Source organism: Saccopteryx leptura, chromosome 2 (assembly GCF_036850995.1).
Source record: "Saccopteryx leptura isolate mSacLep1 chromosome 2, mSacLep1_pri_phased_curated, whole genome shotgun sequence".
NCBI classification, from domain to species: domain Eukaryota; kingdom Metazoa; phylum Chordata; class Mammalia; order Chiroptera; family Emballonuridae; genus Saccopteryx; species Saccopteryx leptura.
Genome location: NC_089504.1, coordinates 135,983,712 through 136,001,920, shown reverse-complemented (window position 1 = coordinate 136,001,920; position 18,209 = coordinate 135,983,712). Strand labels below are relative to the sequence as shown.

General features: G+C 39.2%; 1 protein-coding gene across 1 annotated transcript in view; it reads left to right on the top strand.

Annotated features, from left to right (window-relative positions):
* The window catches only part of OVCH1 (ovochymase 1), a gene marked incomplete at its 5' end in the record, with an annotated part of 42,298 nt that overhangs the window by 14,688 nt on the left and 9,401 nt on the right, over positions 1-18,209 (top strand). Inside the window, 5 exon segments of the mRNA XM_066363278.1 lie at positions 2,538-2,624; positions 2,626-2,693; positions 6,237-6,388; positions 16,253-16,409; positions 16,706-16,798. Coding sequence (XP_066219375.1) covers positions 2,538-2,624; positions 2,626-2,693; positions 6,237-6,388; positions 16,253-16,409; positions 16,706-16,798 — 557 coding nt within the window.

Genomic DNA, 18,209 nt, shown 5'->3' with positions numbered 1-18,209 from the left:
TATAAAATCAATACTCAGAAATCAGAAGCATTTTTATACACCAACAATGAACAGTCAGAAAGAGAAATTAAGGAAACAATCCCCTTCACAATTACAACCAAAAAAATAAAGTACCAAGGAGTAAACTTAACCAAGGAGACTAAAGACTTGTACTTGGAAAATTACAAAACATTGATAAAAGAAATCAAGGAAGATACAAACAAGTGGAAGCATATACCGTGCTCATGGTTAGGAAGAATAAACATCATTAAAATGTCTATATTACCCAAAGCAATCTATAAATTCAATGCAATACCAATTAAAATACCAATGACATACTTCAAAGATATAGAACACATATTCCAAAAATTTATATGGAACCAAAAGAGGACACGAATAGCCTCAGCAATCTTAAAAAAGAAGAATAAAGTGGGAGGTATCACACTTCCTGATATCAAGTTATACTACAAGGCCGTTGTACTCAAAACAGCCTGGTACTGGCATAAGAACAGGCATATAGATCAATGGAACAGAACTGAGAACCCAGAAATAAACCCACAGTTCTATGGACAACTGATATTTGACAAAGGAGGCAAGGAAATACAATGGAGTAAAGACAGCCTCTTTAACAAATGGTGTTGGGAAAATTGGACAGCTACCTGCAAAAAAATGAAACTAGATCACCAGCTTACACCACTCACAAAAATAAACTCAAAATGGATAAAAGACTTAAATGTAGGCCGTGAAACCATAAGCATCTTAGAAGAAAACATAGGCAGTAAGCTCTTGGACATCTCTCAGAGCAATATATTTGCTGATTTATCTCCACGGGGAAGTGAAATAAAAGACAGGATAAACAAATGGGACTATATCAAACTAAAAAGCTTTTGCACAGCTAAAGACAACAAGAACAGAATAAAAAGACAAACTACACAATGGGAGAACATATTTGACAATACGTCTGATAAGGGGTTAATAACCAAATTTTATAAAGAACTTGTAAAACTCAACACCAGGAAGACAAACAACCCAATCCAAAAATGGGCAAAAGAGATGAATAGACACTTTTCCAAAGAGGACATACAGATGGCCAATAGGCATATGAAAAAATGCTCAACATCACTAATCATTAGAGAAATGCAAATTAAAACCACAATGAGATATCACCTCACACCAGTCAGAATGGCGCTTATCAACAAAACAACACAGAATAAGTGCTGGCGAGGATGTGGAGAAAAGGGAACCCTCCTGCACTGCTGGTGGGAATGCAGACTGGTGCAGCCACTGTGGAAAACAGTATGGAGATTCCTCAAAAAACTGAAAATCGAAATGCCTTTTGACCCAGCTATCCCACTTTTAGGAATATACCCCAAGGACACCATAGAACGGCTCGAAAAGGAGAAATGCACCCGCATGTTTGTGGCAGCATTGTTCACAATAGCGAAGATCTGGAAACAGCCCAAGTGTCCGTCAGAGGACGAGTGGATTAAAAAGCTTTGGTACATATATACTATGGAATACTACTCAGCCATAAGAAATGATGACATCGGACCATTTAAAATCGGTCCATGGATGGACCTTGACAACATTATACGAAGTGAAATAAGTAAATCAGAAAAAAAACTAAGATGAATCCATACATAGCAGGGACATAAAAATGAGACTCAGAGACATGAACAAGAATGTGATGGCAATAGGGGCGGGGGGATGAGGGAGGGGGGGTGGGGTGAAGAAGGAGAGAAGGGTTAGGGGAGGTTAGGGGCACAAAGAAAACCAGATAGAAGGTGACAGAAGACAATTTAACTTTGGGGGAGGGGTATACAGCACAATCAAATGTCAAAATAATCTAGAGATATTTTCTCTCAACATATGTACCCTGATTTATCAATGTCACTGCATTAAATTTAATAAAAATAAAAATAAAAATAAAAAAGAATCAACTGAGCAGGTGAGAAATGTTTGCCAAGTTCATTTCCCCTGCACTCTGAGTGTTGTCCCATGCCAAGGACTTTAGCAAAATTATGTAATTTGGTCTTTATTTCTTAGTGCCTCTAACATTTATAATTTATACGACATTTAAAGATACAGTTTGAAATCATGTTTTAATCAGAGAGTGAGGTGATGTTGGTCAGGAAGTGCATAGTCCTGCATAGTCTGGTTTCCGTGGGACTGCCACTCAGAAAGTGGGTCATGGCCTCTTACAAATTATACACAGGGATCACCCTTTAAATTTTGTACAAAGTCACCATGGTTGGACAGGGCAGGTGGTTAGAGCTTTGTCCTGATATGCAAAGGTTGCAGGTTTGATCCCCAGTCAGGGAGCATACAAGAATCAACCAATGAATGCATAAATAAGTGGAACAATTAATCAACATCCTTTCTCTTTTTCTCTCCCCCTTCCTTTCTCTCTAAAAAAAAAAAAATTTTTAATTAGTACAGGATTATCTTCTTTGCTGATATTTAGAAATGTAGAGATTTAAGACTTATTTTGGACCATTATTCAAGGAAGTAGTTTAACTCATTGACTTAATCTAGTAATTCTATCGCATGCCACTGATACAGATAAGAAAGGCAAAGCACATCATGGTGCGGGAAGATTCCGACAGATGGAGCTATGACTGGGAGGTCGCCCTAATACTCTGCTCTCGTGCAGCACGGAGTGTCTCCCCTGTTTTCCTCTGAGACCTGTGCTGTGACTAGATGGGGACATGTTAGTGAAGATTAACATTTTACATTTGCATAAACTTAATTTCAGGTTGCTGATTATGAAAATTTGCCACGGAAATGATATAAAGCAGTATCTGCTTTAGCCTGTCTTACTCCCAAAAGATAGAAACCACATTTTATTTAGTTGTAATAGGTGATCAGATTAGAGAATGAGCTGTTTTATGTTCTCCCTTCAGGGTGACTAATGATAAGTAGGCTAGATCTGCAAAGGGCCACATAAATTTTTTAGGCTTTGCAGGCCATATGGTCTCTGTCACACTACAGAACTCTGCCACTGTAGCACAAAGCAGTCACAGACCATATGTAGCACAATGGATGTGGCTGTGTTCCAATAAAACATCATTCATAACATTTAAATTTCACATAATATATTGTGTCACAAAATATTCCTATTTGAATTTTTTTCAACCACTTAAAAATGCACAGACCATTGTTAGTTCCTGGATGGTTCTATATAGACCCAGGCATCAAGGGGTGGCGGTATTGGCATGGAGTTGGCCCGTTGCCTGTGCTTTGCTGACTGCTGGGCTAGATTATGGAGTTCTTAAATCATCATAAAACACTGAACAAACTGAATGGGTCAATGTTTGCATTGTACTTCTTTCCACTGTATAAGATCATTTTCTTTTACAGTTTCCTTCTATTTCTGTGTCATTTATTTGGCACTAGCTGCACCCGGCCATGCATTGCTGTGGCTCAGTCTGGTTAAATGGAAAAGAAAGAAAAGAGAAAGCGCACATTTGTAATATGTTTAATTTCACAATGCTTGTGGGTATACAATATTTTTTGTTGTTCCATTGTCTGTACAGATATAGAGATTGTCTGATTTGCCAACTCTAGATCATGCAACATATAATTGTCCAGGTGAGAGCATGTGTTGCTTTACGTCCAACAGATGGCAATGTTTTTCAAAAAAAAGCATGTTTTTACCTGTCACAGGTGTCAGGTGTGACATCTGTATAATAGTAGGTATATAAAAACATGCACATATTCAAATGCAACCCTGTGTCAAAATTTCAAAGCAATCGGTGAAGAACTTTCAGAGATTTAAGATTTTGAACAAATGAACATTAACATTTTTATTTATTTATATAAGATTTGTGAGCTGGAAGGAGAAGGGGTTTATCTTTGCACACAGTATCCACGTGCACAGCTACCGTGCCGCCTGCACTCAAGCTGCATTGTCCAAAAGTCTTTGCAACCACCATATGAGATCTTTTTCCTCTCCTTTGCAGATGAGGAGGTTATGGCCCAAAGGTGTACAAAACTTACTAATGTTCCGTGACTACTAAATATCAAGGGTAGAATTTAAAATCAACCTCAGCTCCGCTGATAACCCTTGAACCTTCAGCCAGCCTAACGTGGGCTCTTTGTGATTTAGCCTCCACTTCACCCTCCACCTTCACGTCCTCCTTTGTCCCTCAGGCATTGTAGGCTTCTTCCTTTCTCTCAAACATCAAACTTATCCTGTGTCCTGAAGCTCTGCACTTTGTTTTGTCCCACTTGGAATGCCCTGATTCTAGGCCCCCCACTGCCTCCTCTTCATGCCGTGCCCAGCTCAGCTGCAGCTCCCCCTCGCAGGCTGTTGGCCACAGCAGAATTGTTCTTCAGCACTTACCTTCTGTGCTGCCCGCTTCTATCATCCCATCGCATGTAAAGGCTCTTGACATTATTTTATGTGATCATTTTCTACATCTCATCCCTTCAAGCGGGAAACTCTGGGAAGCAGATCTCTGTCTAATTCAGCACTTCCCCCAACCCCATGGCTAGAAGTTTATCTACATTAAATAGAAAACATGATTGACTGACTGACTTTGAAGCCCTTGATTAAATCCGCCCATTCGCTAACACCTCAGCCATCGCCAACCCCATGACCACCAGACTGGGGGTGGTGACAGTCTCAGCAAAGATGAATCCAGTCTTTCCATCAGGGTAAAGCGACTCTCGATTCTGAGGCATGGTAAGCAACACCGATGGGATGGTCCTGGAAAAGAGGAGCTTAAATACATTAAATTACTTACGTGTTAGAGTCATATATCAAAAAGAACACAAGATTTGGAGTCAGACCTAGGCTGGATTCCTAGTTCACAGGTGCTAAGAAATTCGGTTTTAAGAGCTGTGACTTTGTCATGTGTAAGGTCAGTGGGATAGCCCACATCACAGTGCTGTGGTGTTATTAGGTTGGAGTAAAAGGCTCTATAAATATTAAGGTACTATATTAAAGTTAATAAAAAAAATAATAACTGGTAAAAAATATTAAGGTACTATGTACATTCAAAGTAATTTATTTATTTATTTTTTATAGAGACAGAGAGAGAGTCAGAGAGAGGGATAGACAGAGACAGACAGACAGGAACGGAGAGATGAGAAGCATCAATCATTAGTTTTTCATTGCGCATTGCGACACCTTAGTTGTTCATTGATTGCTTTCTCATATGTGCCTTGACCATGGGCCTTCAGCAGACCAAGTAACCCCTTGCTCGAACCAGAGACCCTGAGTCCAAGATGGTGAGCTTTTGCTCAAACCAGATGAGCCCATGCTCAAGCTGGCGACCTCGGGGTCTTGAACCTGGGTCCTCTGCATCCCAGTCTGACGCTCTATCCACTGTGCCACCACCTGGTCAGGCGGTAATTTTTACTTTATCCAAAAAAGTATACAACTATAAGGTACACTGCTCACAAAAATTAGGGGATCAGGGAGCGTATAGATACTCCAGTACTTTTTGTATAGTGCATTTTCATCAATGAAATAAAAGATGTTTTTGCATCTCATTTGCATAATCAAACACCTTTCTCTGACTTGTCATTTGCTTTTCTGATGTTCCTGTTTAATAAAAAAATCAAATGATTCTTTATTTATCACTTCATATTTGTTTTGAAATATCTCCTAATTTTTGTGAGCAGTATAGTAAACTTAATTTTTTAATGTCATGAATCTAGTTATGCAGAATACATGTTAATACAGGCCTGACTGAGGGTCAATTATGTGAAGAAATTCTTTAGTGTTCATTATTAGTGTCATTTTAAATTGGAGTTGAGGTTAGGTTACAGTGACAAGAGAGGGGGAAAGAGGACTACAATTTTGGTTTATATCAGAGAATCATAAAAATATAGTGCTATCACATATTTACAATATATATTGATATTTACAGACTATATTTATATGTATACATATATAATCATATCAATTATGTATACCACCAGTTCATATCTTGTTGAATTTCTCTTTCTGAATTCTTATATAGCAATATTTGAAACACCAAAATTTAAATTGTAAATAAGCTAAAAGAAAATGTTTTTGGTTTTGTTCTCCTGCCAATGTGTTTCCCTTACAAAGATGTCACATCAGAAATGAAGACACCCTGCATGAGATATTTATATATTTCTATTCAATATTCTACATCAGTTCAGGCAAAACTGATTGCAATTATGTTGATGCAGAGCAAGTCTGAACTTAAGTATATATTATTAACATAACTTCTTGCTTACTTCATTATTAAGCTCTCTTTCTGAATCTGTTTCTTAATTAGGTGGTGGCCTGACAAGTCACTTACAGCAGATTCAAGTGCCTCTGTTAGAAAGAGAGATCTGCGAACACACTTCATCTGTGCACCCAGGAGGGGTCACAGAGAAGATGCTCTGTGCTGGCTTTGCAGCAACTGGGGGGAAAGACCGCTGCCAGGTGAAACAATTATGGTTTTGCAGAGGAAGATAGAAGGTTGTCATCTGCTGGAGAATCTCTTACACAGGAAGAGACTACTCTCACAATCACAGACAACTCTCTTAGCCTGTGTTTCATAGCATCACGCCACATCCTCTCACCTGAGGGCCAGTAGGACAACAGGAAGGGTGAGTTACTTTATCCAAACTTGCTGAGAAAGCAGAGAGTAGGTGGAAATAGCCTACAGCCAGAAGAGCAGGTGGGTACGGAGAGGAGCCACCAGATGGTAGGAGATGGCAGTGCCACTAAACGGGCCTGCAGGTGTGAAGATGCTTTCAGATATGTTTAAAGCTTTGAGAAAAGAGGAACAAGCAAATAAAGATTCCAAATTAGTGTATCCTATTCCAGAGTTGAGTGTAATTGTTTTAAATTGTTATTTAATATCCAGTGTACTCACACTTGATTTTCCTCCACACATGAAAATAAAAGGGTTTCTAACAGTCCGTAACCCACCTTCAATATCTAGTCTGGTTTTGAGCAGCCCACCTAAAGGAAAGCTGTGGTCTTCGGGGTAGACATACCTCCCCAGATTTATCATTTCATACTGGTCCAGAGTAGAGAGGGAAGAAAGAATCTCTAGTCTTTACTGCTTTCTGTTATCCCCACCACACACCCCAATCAAGAAACATGAACCAATTGATGTCACCTCTATGGAGAGAAAACTGGGCACTAGTCTGAATAAAAGTCTTTCCATGAAGAGAGAAGGAAGGAGGTCTCTTCTTAACAGAGAAGATAAATGTATTGCACTTAAAGCCTTTCACGACATGGAGCACTACTCAAGTTCTGTCATGTGTTGTTTATCTTACTTTGCATTCTGTAAAAGCAGACATGTGATAAGTACTCCAATTCAATGGTCTGTTCAGGAAGTGCAGATATCACTAGTAAGAAAGCGAGAAGGAGGAACAACAGGGAAGGGAAGCCAACATAGGACGTGCTATTAAGTCAACTGCCACCGTGAGAGACTGAGCTTCGTCCTGCAGCAAAACTCTGGCAGTGATGCAAAACACACTAAACATTGATCCCTTTTGAGGGATGAGAGACTGGGATTTATATACACTACTTCCCCGAGGTCATAGTTCAAGGGCTACAGGGCAAACACTGCCTGCTTCATGAATGGGTGAAGCACAGAAATAGCCCTCAGTCACAGAGCCAGGATGAGGATCCAAAGATCTGAGGAATATGGGAAGGGCACTCAGGTCTGCTAGATGACATAGAATTATATTATAGGAGTCAAAGGGAAAAGTACTCTAAATTAGTGCATTTGTTCTTCCCCTTTTGTGGGATGATTTTCTCTCTGCTTTGAATTAAGACTATCACAGATGGCTCTACTCTCTCTGTCATGTTTGAGAGCATGTAACAGTGAGGGACAATCTTAATCTGTATCAAGAGAGCAAAGATTGGAGGGAATTAGGTTCATGTGAGAGATGACGCACATATTGAAATCTCCATTGACACTTACTCCTACTACATCCTGCGTCACTTTGGCTGCAGCATGACCAAATTTACAGCTCATACAAAGGAAGGAAGAGATTCTGGGAGGGGGGGTGAGATTCTGACTAGTAAATGTGGCTAGATATCATTTACAAAAGAGTGACTTTAGAAACTTGCTTTGATAAAAATGGACTCTAGCAGCTGATTTTTACCCTCCTGTGTGTGCGCAGAGGTAATGGACCTGCTGATGTAATAATTTCTCACTCAGGAAGGTGAAATAATTTTGGAATGCAGAGGCATGAGAATTTCTGATATGCAATGTAGAATTCCTGTGGTTCTTTTCTCAAACACAATTCAGGTTTTAGATTTTTTTTAAATGTCAAATTCTTTGACCTGCAAATGGATCTCTGTTGTCACAGAATGATGTATGTCCTGTTCCTGCTGACTTTTCCATTCGATTTCATACCTTTCGTCTTTTGCTTACTCTATTTCAGCCCCACTGACCTCCCAACTTGCCACATACTTGCCCAGCTTGGACCCTGAGCCCAGATATCAATTCTATATAAATACTCTCCCTCTAGGTGGTCTTTTTTTTAATTGAAAGTTCTTTTTTTTTTTTTTTTTACAGAGACAGAATCAGAGAGAGGGACAGAAAGGAAGAGAGAGATGAAAAGCATCAATTCGTTGTTGCAGCATCTTAGTTGTTCATGAATTGCTTTCTCATATGTGCCTTGACCAGAGAGCTACAGCAGAGCGAGTGACCCCTTGCTCAAGCCAGAGACCTTGGGCTCAAGCCAGTGACCTTGGGCTTCAAGCCAGTGACCTTTGGGCTCAAGCTAGTGACCATGGAGTCACATCTATGATCTCCTGCTCAAGCCAGCAATCCCGCACTCCAGCTGGTGAGCCTGCACTCAACCCTGTGACCTCAGGGTTTTGAACCTGGGTCCTCCACATCCCAGTTCGACACTCTATTCACTGCGCCACCAGCTGGTCAGGCTCCCTGGGTTTTGAAAATCTGGCTTCTTCTCATCTTTCATGTATCAACTAAAATGGTATTGAAACTGCATATGCACACATGCATGTGAAGGCACACTTATACACTTGCCCATAGTCTCTACATTTCACTCCGAGTATTTTCTTTGTAGCTATTATCACTATCTCATTTGTTTATACTCCATTTTTCTCAGAACGACTAGCTCACAATAAGCACTGAATATTTTTTTAAATAATTAATAGATACCATTTGTTTATTGAAAACCATATACTAGGCTCCTTATAGGTACTGGCAATAAAAGAAATTATACAGGCTCTTTCTGTATCAAGGAATGTTTATAATTCCCTAAAAAAATTCTATATTGGGCATGTATTGGTACTGAAAGAGTGAATGATTTAATAAGAAGTCATTTGACTTGGCCCTGGCCGGTTGGTTCAGTGGTAGAGCATCGGCCTGGCGTGCGGAAGTCCGGGTTCGATTCCCAGCCAGGGCACACAGGAGAGGCGCCCATCTGCTTCTCCACCCCTCCCCCTCTCCTTCCTCTCTGTCTCTCTCCTCCCCTCCTGAGCCAAGGCTCCATTGGAGCAAAAGATGGCCCAGGTGCTGGGGATGGCTCCATGGCCTCTGCCCCAGGCGCTAGAGTGGCTCTGGTTGCAACAGAGCGATGCCCCAGATAGGCAGAGCATCGCCCCCTGGTGGGTATGCCGGGTGGATCCTGGTCAGGCGCACGCAGGAGTCTGTCTGACTGCCTCCCTGTTTCCGGCTTCAAAAAAATACCAAAAAAAAAAAAAAGAAAAGAAAAAAAGAAGTCATTTGACTTGACATGTCAGACTATTTTCAAACTGGAAGGGAGTTTAAAGTATAATCTTATTTTACGTGGAAAAAAAATAGGCCTAGAAAAAGTGTTAATTGTTCACATTAAGTCTGGGAAATCTATCTTTTTAGTCCCAGTTTAGGATTTACTCTGTAAAATTCTTCATGTAAAATAAACAGGTATATCAAATTGTCATCAGCTCAGTTTATGTCATAGGAAGACAATTTTAAGAATTTAGTTTGGTCCTAAAAGCATTTGTGTTGAAAAAAATGGAAGGGGCTGCCATATAATTGACATACAACATTGTATAAGTTTAAGATATTCAGTGTCCCCTGGCCAGATGGCTTAGTTGGTTAGAGCATTGTCCCAAAGCATGGAAGTTGCTGGTTCGATCCCCAGTCAGGGCACAAAAAAGAGCAGATTGATGTTCCAGTCTCTTTCTCCCTCTCTCCCTCCCCCCCACCCGAAATCAATACAATAAACATTAAAAAATATATTTTAAAAATGTTCGCCCTGGCCGGTTGGCTCAGCGATAGAGCGTCGGCCTGGCGTGCGGGGGACCCGGGTTCAATTCCAGGCCAGGGCACATAGGAGAAGCATCCATTTGCTTCTCCACCACCCCTCCTCCTTCCTCTCTGTCTCTCTCTTCCCCTCCCGCAGCCAAGGCTCCATTGGAGCAAAGATGGCCCGGGCGCTGGGGATGGCTCCTTGGCCTCTGCCCCAGGCGCTAGAGTGGCTCTGGTCGCGGCAGAGTGACGCCCTGGAGGGGCAGAGCATTGCCCCCTGGTGGGCAGAGCTTCGCCCCTGGTGGGCGTGCTGGGTGGATCCCAGTCGGGCGCATGCAGGAGTCTGTCTGACTGTCTCTCCCCGTTTCCAGCTTTAGAAAAATACAAAAAAAAAAAATGTTCAATGTGATGACTTAACACATATATTGTGAAATAACACAGTAGTGTTAGTTAAAATCTTCATCACCTCACATAATTACCATTTCTTTCTTGTGCTGAGAACACTTAAGGTCTACTCTCTTAGAAATGTTTAAGTATAAAATACAGTATTGTTAAGTATAGTCACCATACTCTACATTAGATTCCCAAAACATGTTAATTTCATAACTGGAAGTTGGTATCCTTTGACCATTTCTCCACTCCTAATCCCTGGTAATCATCATTCTACTATCTGCTTCTAAGATTTTAGCTGTTTTGTTTTTTTTAAAAATTTTACCTATGAGTGATATCATACAGTATTTGTCTTTCTCTGTCTGACTTTTTACTCAGCATTGTGTCCTTAGGGCCCAGTTGTTGCAAATAACAGGATTTCCTTTCTTCTCATGATTTAATAATATAAATATATATATATATATATGACATAATCTTTAACCATTTATCCTTTGACAGAAAAATAGATTGTTTCCACATCTTGACTATTGTGAATAATGCTTCAATGGGAATGCAGATACCTCTTTGATACCCTGTTTTCATTTCCTTTGGGTATATACCTAAAAGTGGGATTGCTGCATCATATGGTAGTTTCATTTTTAATATTTTTTTATTTATTCATTTTAGAGAGGAGAGAGAGAAAGAGAGAGAAGAGAGGGAGTGGGGAACAAGAAGCATCAACTCTCATATGTGCTTTGACCAGACAACCCCAGGGTTGTGAACCGGTGACCTTAGCATTCCAGGTTGACACTTTATCCACTGCACCGCCAGAAGTCACACCTATTTTTAAATTTTTTTGAAGGCTGTCTATACTATTTCTATAGTGGTTGCATCAAGTTACACTCCTACTAACAGTCTGCAAGTTTCCCCTTCTCTATGCACCCTTGTTAACACTTTTTACTTTTTGCCTTATTGATGATAGCCAATCTAACAGGTATGAGGCGATACCTCATAGTGGTTTTGATTTGCATTTCCCTCATGATTAATGAGAAATTTTTCATGTATATGTTGGCTATCTATATGTCTTTTTTGGAAAAATGTCTATTCAGATCCTCTGCCCATTTTTAATTACATTATTTTTGTTATTAATTTGTATGGGTATTTAAAATATATATATTTTAAATATTAACTACTTATCAGATATATGGTTTTCAAATATTTTCTCCCATTTTGTAAGTTGCCTTTTCATTTTGAGATTTCTTCTGGTCCGCAGAAACCTTTTGGTTTGACATAGTCCTACTTACTAATTTTTGCTTTTGTTGTTTGTGCTTTTGGCTTCATATCCAAAACAAAAATTATTTCCAAGACCTATGTCAAGAAGCTTTTCCCCTGTATTGTTTTCTAGAAATCTTGCATGTGAGTCTTAACATATTTCATGTTAATTTTTGTAAGTGGTATAAGATAGGGGGTCAATTCCTTTCCTGCATATGGTGATCCGGTTTTCCCAACACCATTTATTGCAGAGATTGTTCTTTCCCCACTAAATACTTTTTGCTCCCTTGTCAAATAGTAGTTGACCATATATATAAAGCTTTCTTCTGGCCTCACACTTCTGTCACATTGTTCTATTAGTCTATTTTTTATGTCAGTACAATAATATTTTGATTACTACAGACTTGTAATATGTTTTGAAATCAGGAAATATGATGCCTTTAACTTTGTTCTTTCTCAGGATTATTTGGCTATTCAGGATATTTTGTGGTTTTACATGAATTTTAGAATTTTTTTCTGTGAATAATGGCACTACATTTTTTATATAAACTGAATTGAATCTATAGATGGCTTTCATTAGTATAGATATTTTAATAATACTAATTCTTTTGATTTATGAACGTGGATTATTTTGTCAATTATTTGTGTCTTTCTCAATTTTTTTTGTCAAAATCTTATTATTTTCAGTAGAGAACTTTCTCCTTCTTGGTTAAATTTATTCCTAAGTATTCTTTGATGCTATTATACAATAAGATTTTTAAAATTTCTTATTATATATTTTGTTGTTATTGTATAAAAACAAATTGATTTCTACATGTTCATTTAGTATCTTAAAACTTCACTGTATTTGTTGATTAGTTCAAAATTGGGATTTTTTTTTTTTTTTGGTTGAGTCTTTAGGATTTTCTATATATACGTTCATATCATCTGCAAGTAGTTTTACTTCTTCCTTTTTGATTTGGATGCTCCTTTTCTCCCCTGTCTGATTGCTTTGGCTAAGACTTTCGGTACCGTATTGAGTAGCAGTGGTGAGAGTGGGCACTTTTGTCTTGTTCCTGATCTTAGATGAAATAGTTTCAATCCTTTACTGTTAAGCTGTGTGTAGTTATATATAGCTTTTATTATGTTGAGGTATAATCTGTCTATACCCAATTTGTTAAAAAGTTTTTTTTATCATAAATGGATATTAAATGCTTCTTTTTTTTTTACTAATGATGTGATCATATAATTTTTTTTTTTGTATTTTTCTGAAGCCGGAAACGGGGAGGCAATCAGACAGACTCCTGCATGCGCCCGACTGGGATCCAGCCGGCATGCCCACCAGGGGGCGATGCTCTGCCCATCTGGGGCATGGCTCTGTTGCAACCAGAGCCATTCTAGCGCCTGAGGCAGAGGCCACAGAGCCATCCTGAGCACCCAGGCCAACTTTGCTCCAATGGAGCCTTGGCTGCAGGAGGGGAAGAGAGAGACAGAGAGGAAGGAGAGGGGGAGGGGTAGAGAAGCAGATGGGTGCTTCTCTTGTGTTCCCTGGCTGGGAATCAAACCCAGGACTCCTGCATGCCAGGCTGACGCTCTACCACTGAGCCAACTGGCCAGGGCCATGATCATATAATTTTTAATTCTCATTCTATTAATGTGGTATATAATGTTTATTGATTTGTATATGCTGAACCATCCTAGCCTCACTGAAATAAATCCCACTTGATCATGTGTATGACCCTTTTGAATGCAGTTTGCTCTACAGATGCTCCTTGACTTGTAATTGATGTTACATCCTGATAAACCCATTGTAACTTGAATATATAATTAAGTCTAAATGCATTTAATACACATAATTTACCAAACATCATAGCTTAGCACAGTGGTTCTTGACCTTTTTGAAGTCAGGGAGCATTTAAAATCCTACAAATAGGCCCTGGTTGGTTGGCTCAGCGGTAGAGCGTCGGCCTGGCGTGCGGGGGACCCAGGTTCGATTCCTGGCCAGGGCACACAGGAGAAGCGACCATTTGCTTCTCCACCCCCCCCCTCCTTCCTCTCTGTCTCTCTCTTCCCCTCCTGCAGCCAAGGCTCCATTGGAGCAAAGATGGCCCGGACGCTGGGGATGGCTCCTTGGCCTCTGCCCCAGGTGCTAGAGTGGCTCTGGTCACAGCAGAGCGACGCCCCGGAGGGGCAGAGCATCGCCCCCTGGTGGGCAGAGCGTCGCCCCCTGGCGGGCATGCCGAATGGATCACGGTCGGGCGCATGCGGGAGTCTGTCTGACTGTCTCTCCCTGTTTCCAGCTTCAGGAAAAAAAAAAAATCCTACAAATAATTGTAGGCGCACTATATACAAATTTCTGAGAAATATGTTATAATAATTAAGTCAAATATTAAAGAAAAAAATAAAGTCCAAGCATGCTTTTATGGTAATTAAACAAAATAAATATAACAAAATTAAATTTATTCTGACATTAAAATACATTTTTATGTTACATTTTTTGAGTTATGCTTTTTAGAATTCATAATAAATAGGGGTTAAATTAAAAACACAAAAAAGTTATCTTTTTATATATACAGATACATTTTTAGTAAGATTTAGTCAATTCGCCAGGTCCTCGCTCAAATGTGTTAAGTTCTTTCATTCTTGTGTTTATAAGAAACATGAGCCTGATGTGTCCTAGCGATTTCTTCAATGTTTGGGCATATATTTTAAAGGCAAACTCTCATTTTCTCGTCAATACATTGAAGAATTCCTCTCTTTTTACTCTTAATTGTGTTGAGGGTAGAAAATCCTAATTCCCATAAATAGGATGTTGAAAATTGTAGTAAAATGTTCAAATTTTTTTAGATATTGCCACATATTCTTCTTTTATAAAAATCTGAAAGGCTTCAAGAGACAATTTCTTATGTTTAATCATCCAAAACCTCCACCATACATATCATCTTAACTTTACACCAAACAAAGGATAGAAGAAACTTGCCTCCAGTCTTTCTGGGGAACATGGGGGGTAGTGTAAACAATCCAGCACCACAGCTTAACAGCCTTTTGCAACCTAATCAGGCAAGTGAGGTGGGGGGTTGGGCAGACTGTCAGTTTACAGCCAATTCCCCACACCTCTGTCTCCCAAAAATCTAAACTCCCAAAACTCTGTTGGATTTTTGGTCCCCAACAGGCACATATTTCTCTGGAATACCATAGGGCGCACCTGGAAATCTTCTAGGGTGCACCAGTGCACCCTGGCGCACACTTTGAGAACCACTGGCTTAGCATAAGGTATGTTAAATGTGCTAAGACATTAACAGTAGCCTACAGTTAGGCAAAATTATGTCACTGCCACTGCCCAGCATCACTAGAGAGAGTGTCATACTGCATTTTGGTAGCTGAGGAAAATATTAAAATTCAAAGAATAGTTTTTACTCAGTGCTTATTGTTTCTGAACTATCATAAAGTCAAAAATTATAAATCAGGCCATCCTAAGTCAGGGACTGTCTGTATTTTGTTGCAGATTTTTAAGTCTATGTCATCGGGGATACTGGCCTGTGACTTTCTTTTCTCATAGTGTCCCTATCTGTTTTGAGTCTCAGGGTAATGCTGGCCTCATAAAATGAGTTTGGGAGTATTATCTCCTCTTCAGTTTTTTTTTGTTGTTGTTTTTGTTTTGAAGAGTTTGAGAAAGATTGGTGTTCATTCTTTAAATGTTTAATAGATTTTATCAGTGAAGCCATCTGGTCCTGGGCTTTCCTTTGTTAGGATATTTTTGATTATTGAGTCAATCTTCTTACTTGTATTAATCTAATCCAATTCTCTATTGCCCTATAATTAGGTTTTGGTGGGTTGTATGATTTTAAGTCATGCTCCCTGCTTAATGACAAGGATGCAGTCTGAGAAATGTGTCATTAGGCAATTTTGTCTTTGTGCAAACATCATTGATTTTACTTAGACAAACCGAGATGGTACAGCCTACTACTATAATTGTATGCGCTATACTTTTATACCACAGGCAGCACAGTGGATTTGTTTACACTAGCATCACCACAAATATGTAAATAATACATTGTACTACCATGTTAGGATAGCTACAATGTCACTCGGTGACTTTTTCAACTTCATGATAATCTTATGGGAGCCCCATCATATATATAGTTTGTCATTGACCAAGATATTGTTTTGTGGTGTATGACTGTATTTTTTCTAAGTGGTTCAAATTTTTGTGTCTAATTATTCATAACAGTCTTTTATAATTCCTTATATTGCTGCGGTGTCAGTTGTAATGTCTCCTCTTTTATTTACAACCTTATTTATTTGAATAAGTGTTCTAAGGTATACAAATTAACAAAGAATAATTCTTTTAGAAATTATAGAAATGTTATGAATAAATTATTGGCTCTTTCTGTTCCAAAATTGAAAAAAAACGCTTTGATCAAAACAAATTTCTAGAATACATTTCCTTGGTATTTCAGGGAGACTCTAGTGGGCCGTTAGTGTGTAGACATGAAAAAGAGTCCTTTGTCCTCTATGGCACTGTCAGCTGAGAAGCTGCCATGCCAGGTCAGGAGGCCAGGTGTACTTGCCATGTGAGTGTCTTCTTGGACTGGATCAAATCCAGAATCAAAGGGAAATATTTTTTAGATATTATGAAAACAATGCCTCTTTCTTAAAATTTCTATCAGTATTATGAAAGAGAAGACTATACAGTAACATTTTATTATATAGTTTTGAAACACATTAAGATGTGCATTAAAGTTCTATGTATCTCCCTTAGCCAGAGTTACGGTAACACTGACTCTTCCAGAGGCTGTTTTAATCCTAGATATGCTTTGTCTTTTAATAAAAGTTGCTTTGGTACAGTCTACATGTTGTCTTCAGGCATTTGTCTTTATTTATTTGTAACCTCTTCTCTCTAGATACGAATTGTGCTTCACTCTGGGTAAATAATGAGAACAAAACTTTAACAAGGAAACAGCTGCCACCACTCACAGGTTCAACAAACAGTGCATCTGGGCCAGGTGCCGGATAGGCGTGTTATCCCATTAATACAGCTAGTAAGGATATAGCAAAAAAAACTGCATATCTAGCTTTCCTTATTTTGTTTTTTGAACACTATAAACTCTGTGTTTTCACTATGTTAATAGTTTAAGCTAAAAGAGAGGGGAGTTGTTGTTGTGATTGTCTGGGGCTCTTTTCTCCTTCATAGATACAGCGGTTACAGGTAAAAATAAAATCATTGTGGTTGTGAACAAGTGCCTCTATTTTAAAGAAGTGCATAGAATTATTCTGACCTGTGTGCTATTTGTTCCTACATGAACAAAGGTCCTTATACTTTCAGGTGTCTTGCCAGATAAAGACTGGCTGTCAGATGACCAAGACTAGCGTCAAGGTTAATGTCTCTCTCAGTTCTCTCACATTTTAGTGTCTGTTTACTAACGGGATTTTGATTTTTAATTAAGAGCAAACAGCAGCTTGAGAATTAGAAGTATGTAGTAGACTTGTAGGAAGATGAAAGTTCTATCATACCATCATTCTTGGTTTTCAAATGGTCAGAGTCTTTCCCCTTTCATCTGTCTCTGCCTCACTCACCCCCACCTACACCAACCCCAGTAGACAACTAGGATGAGTAGGATAGAAACTGGAGAAGATGAAAGGAAGAGGGGAGGGAGAATTCTTAGAGTGATGACTGGAATGAGATCTAGTGCTTAGCTGGAAGGCTCGGCCTGAGGTAGGAGCAAGGCCTCATTCATCCAGAACTGCCTGATAGAAGGCAGGATATTTAGTCACTGGTACAGTGTGTGGGTACATGACGGGATGGGAGCTTCTGGCAGCTCTCTTTGACTTGCTTCTATTTTCTCAGCAGATAAAGAGGGAGACTGTGAAAAAAGGGCCAAGGATTTGAAAAGAAAAAAAAAAAAGAAAGTATGAAATAGTTCTCTAAACCAGTGGTCCCCAACCCCCGGGCCACAGACTGGTAGCAGTCTGTGGGCCATTTGGTACTGGTCCACAGAGAAAGAATAAATAACTTACATTATTTCCATTTTATTTATATTTAAGTCTGAACGATGTTTTATTTTTTAAAAATGACCAGATTCCCTCTGTTACATCCATCTAAGACTCACTCTTGACGCTTGTCTCGTAAATTCGACAATTATATTTAGAAATACCACAGTTTTTATGCCGGTCGCATAATTTTATTTTGTGCATTTATCCGTCACACCCTAAAGGCCAGTCCATGAAAATATTTTCTGACATTAAACCGGTCCGTGGCCCAAAAAAGGTTGGGGACCACTGCTCTAACCAATAGCAAAGGGCATGGACATGGAAAATGTAGTAGGATTATCGGGCAGTGTAAAAGCCTCTTTGATTAATGATTATAATTTAGAGGGAGACCCACCAGGGAGCTTAATTGTATGTTTTCCTCTGGAG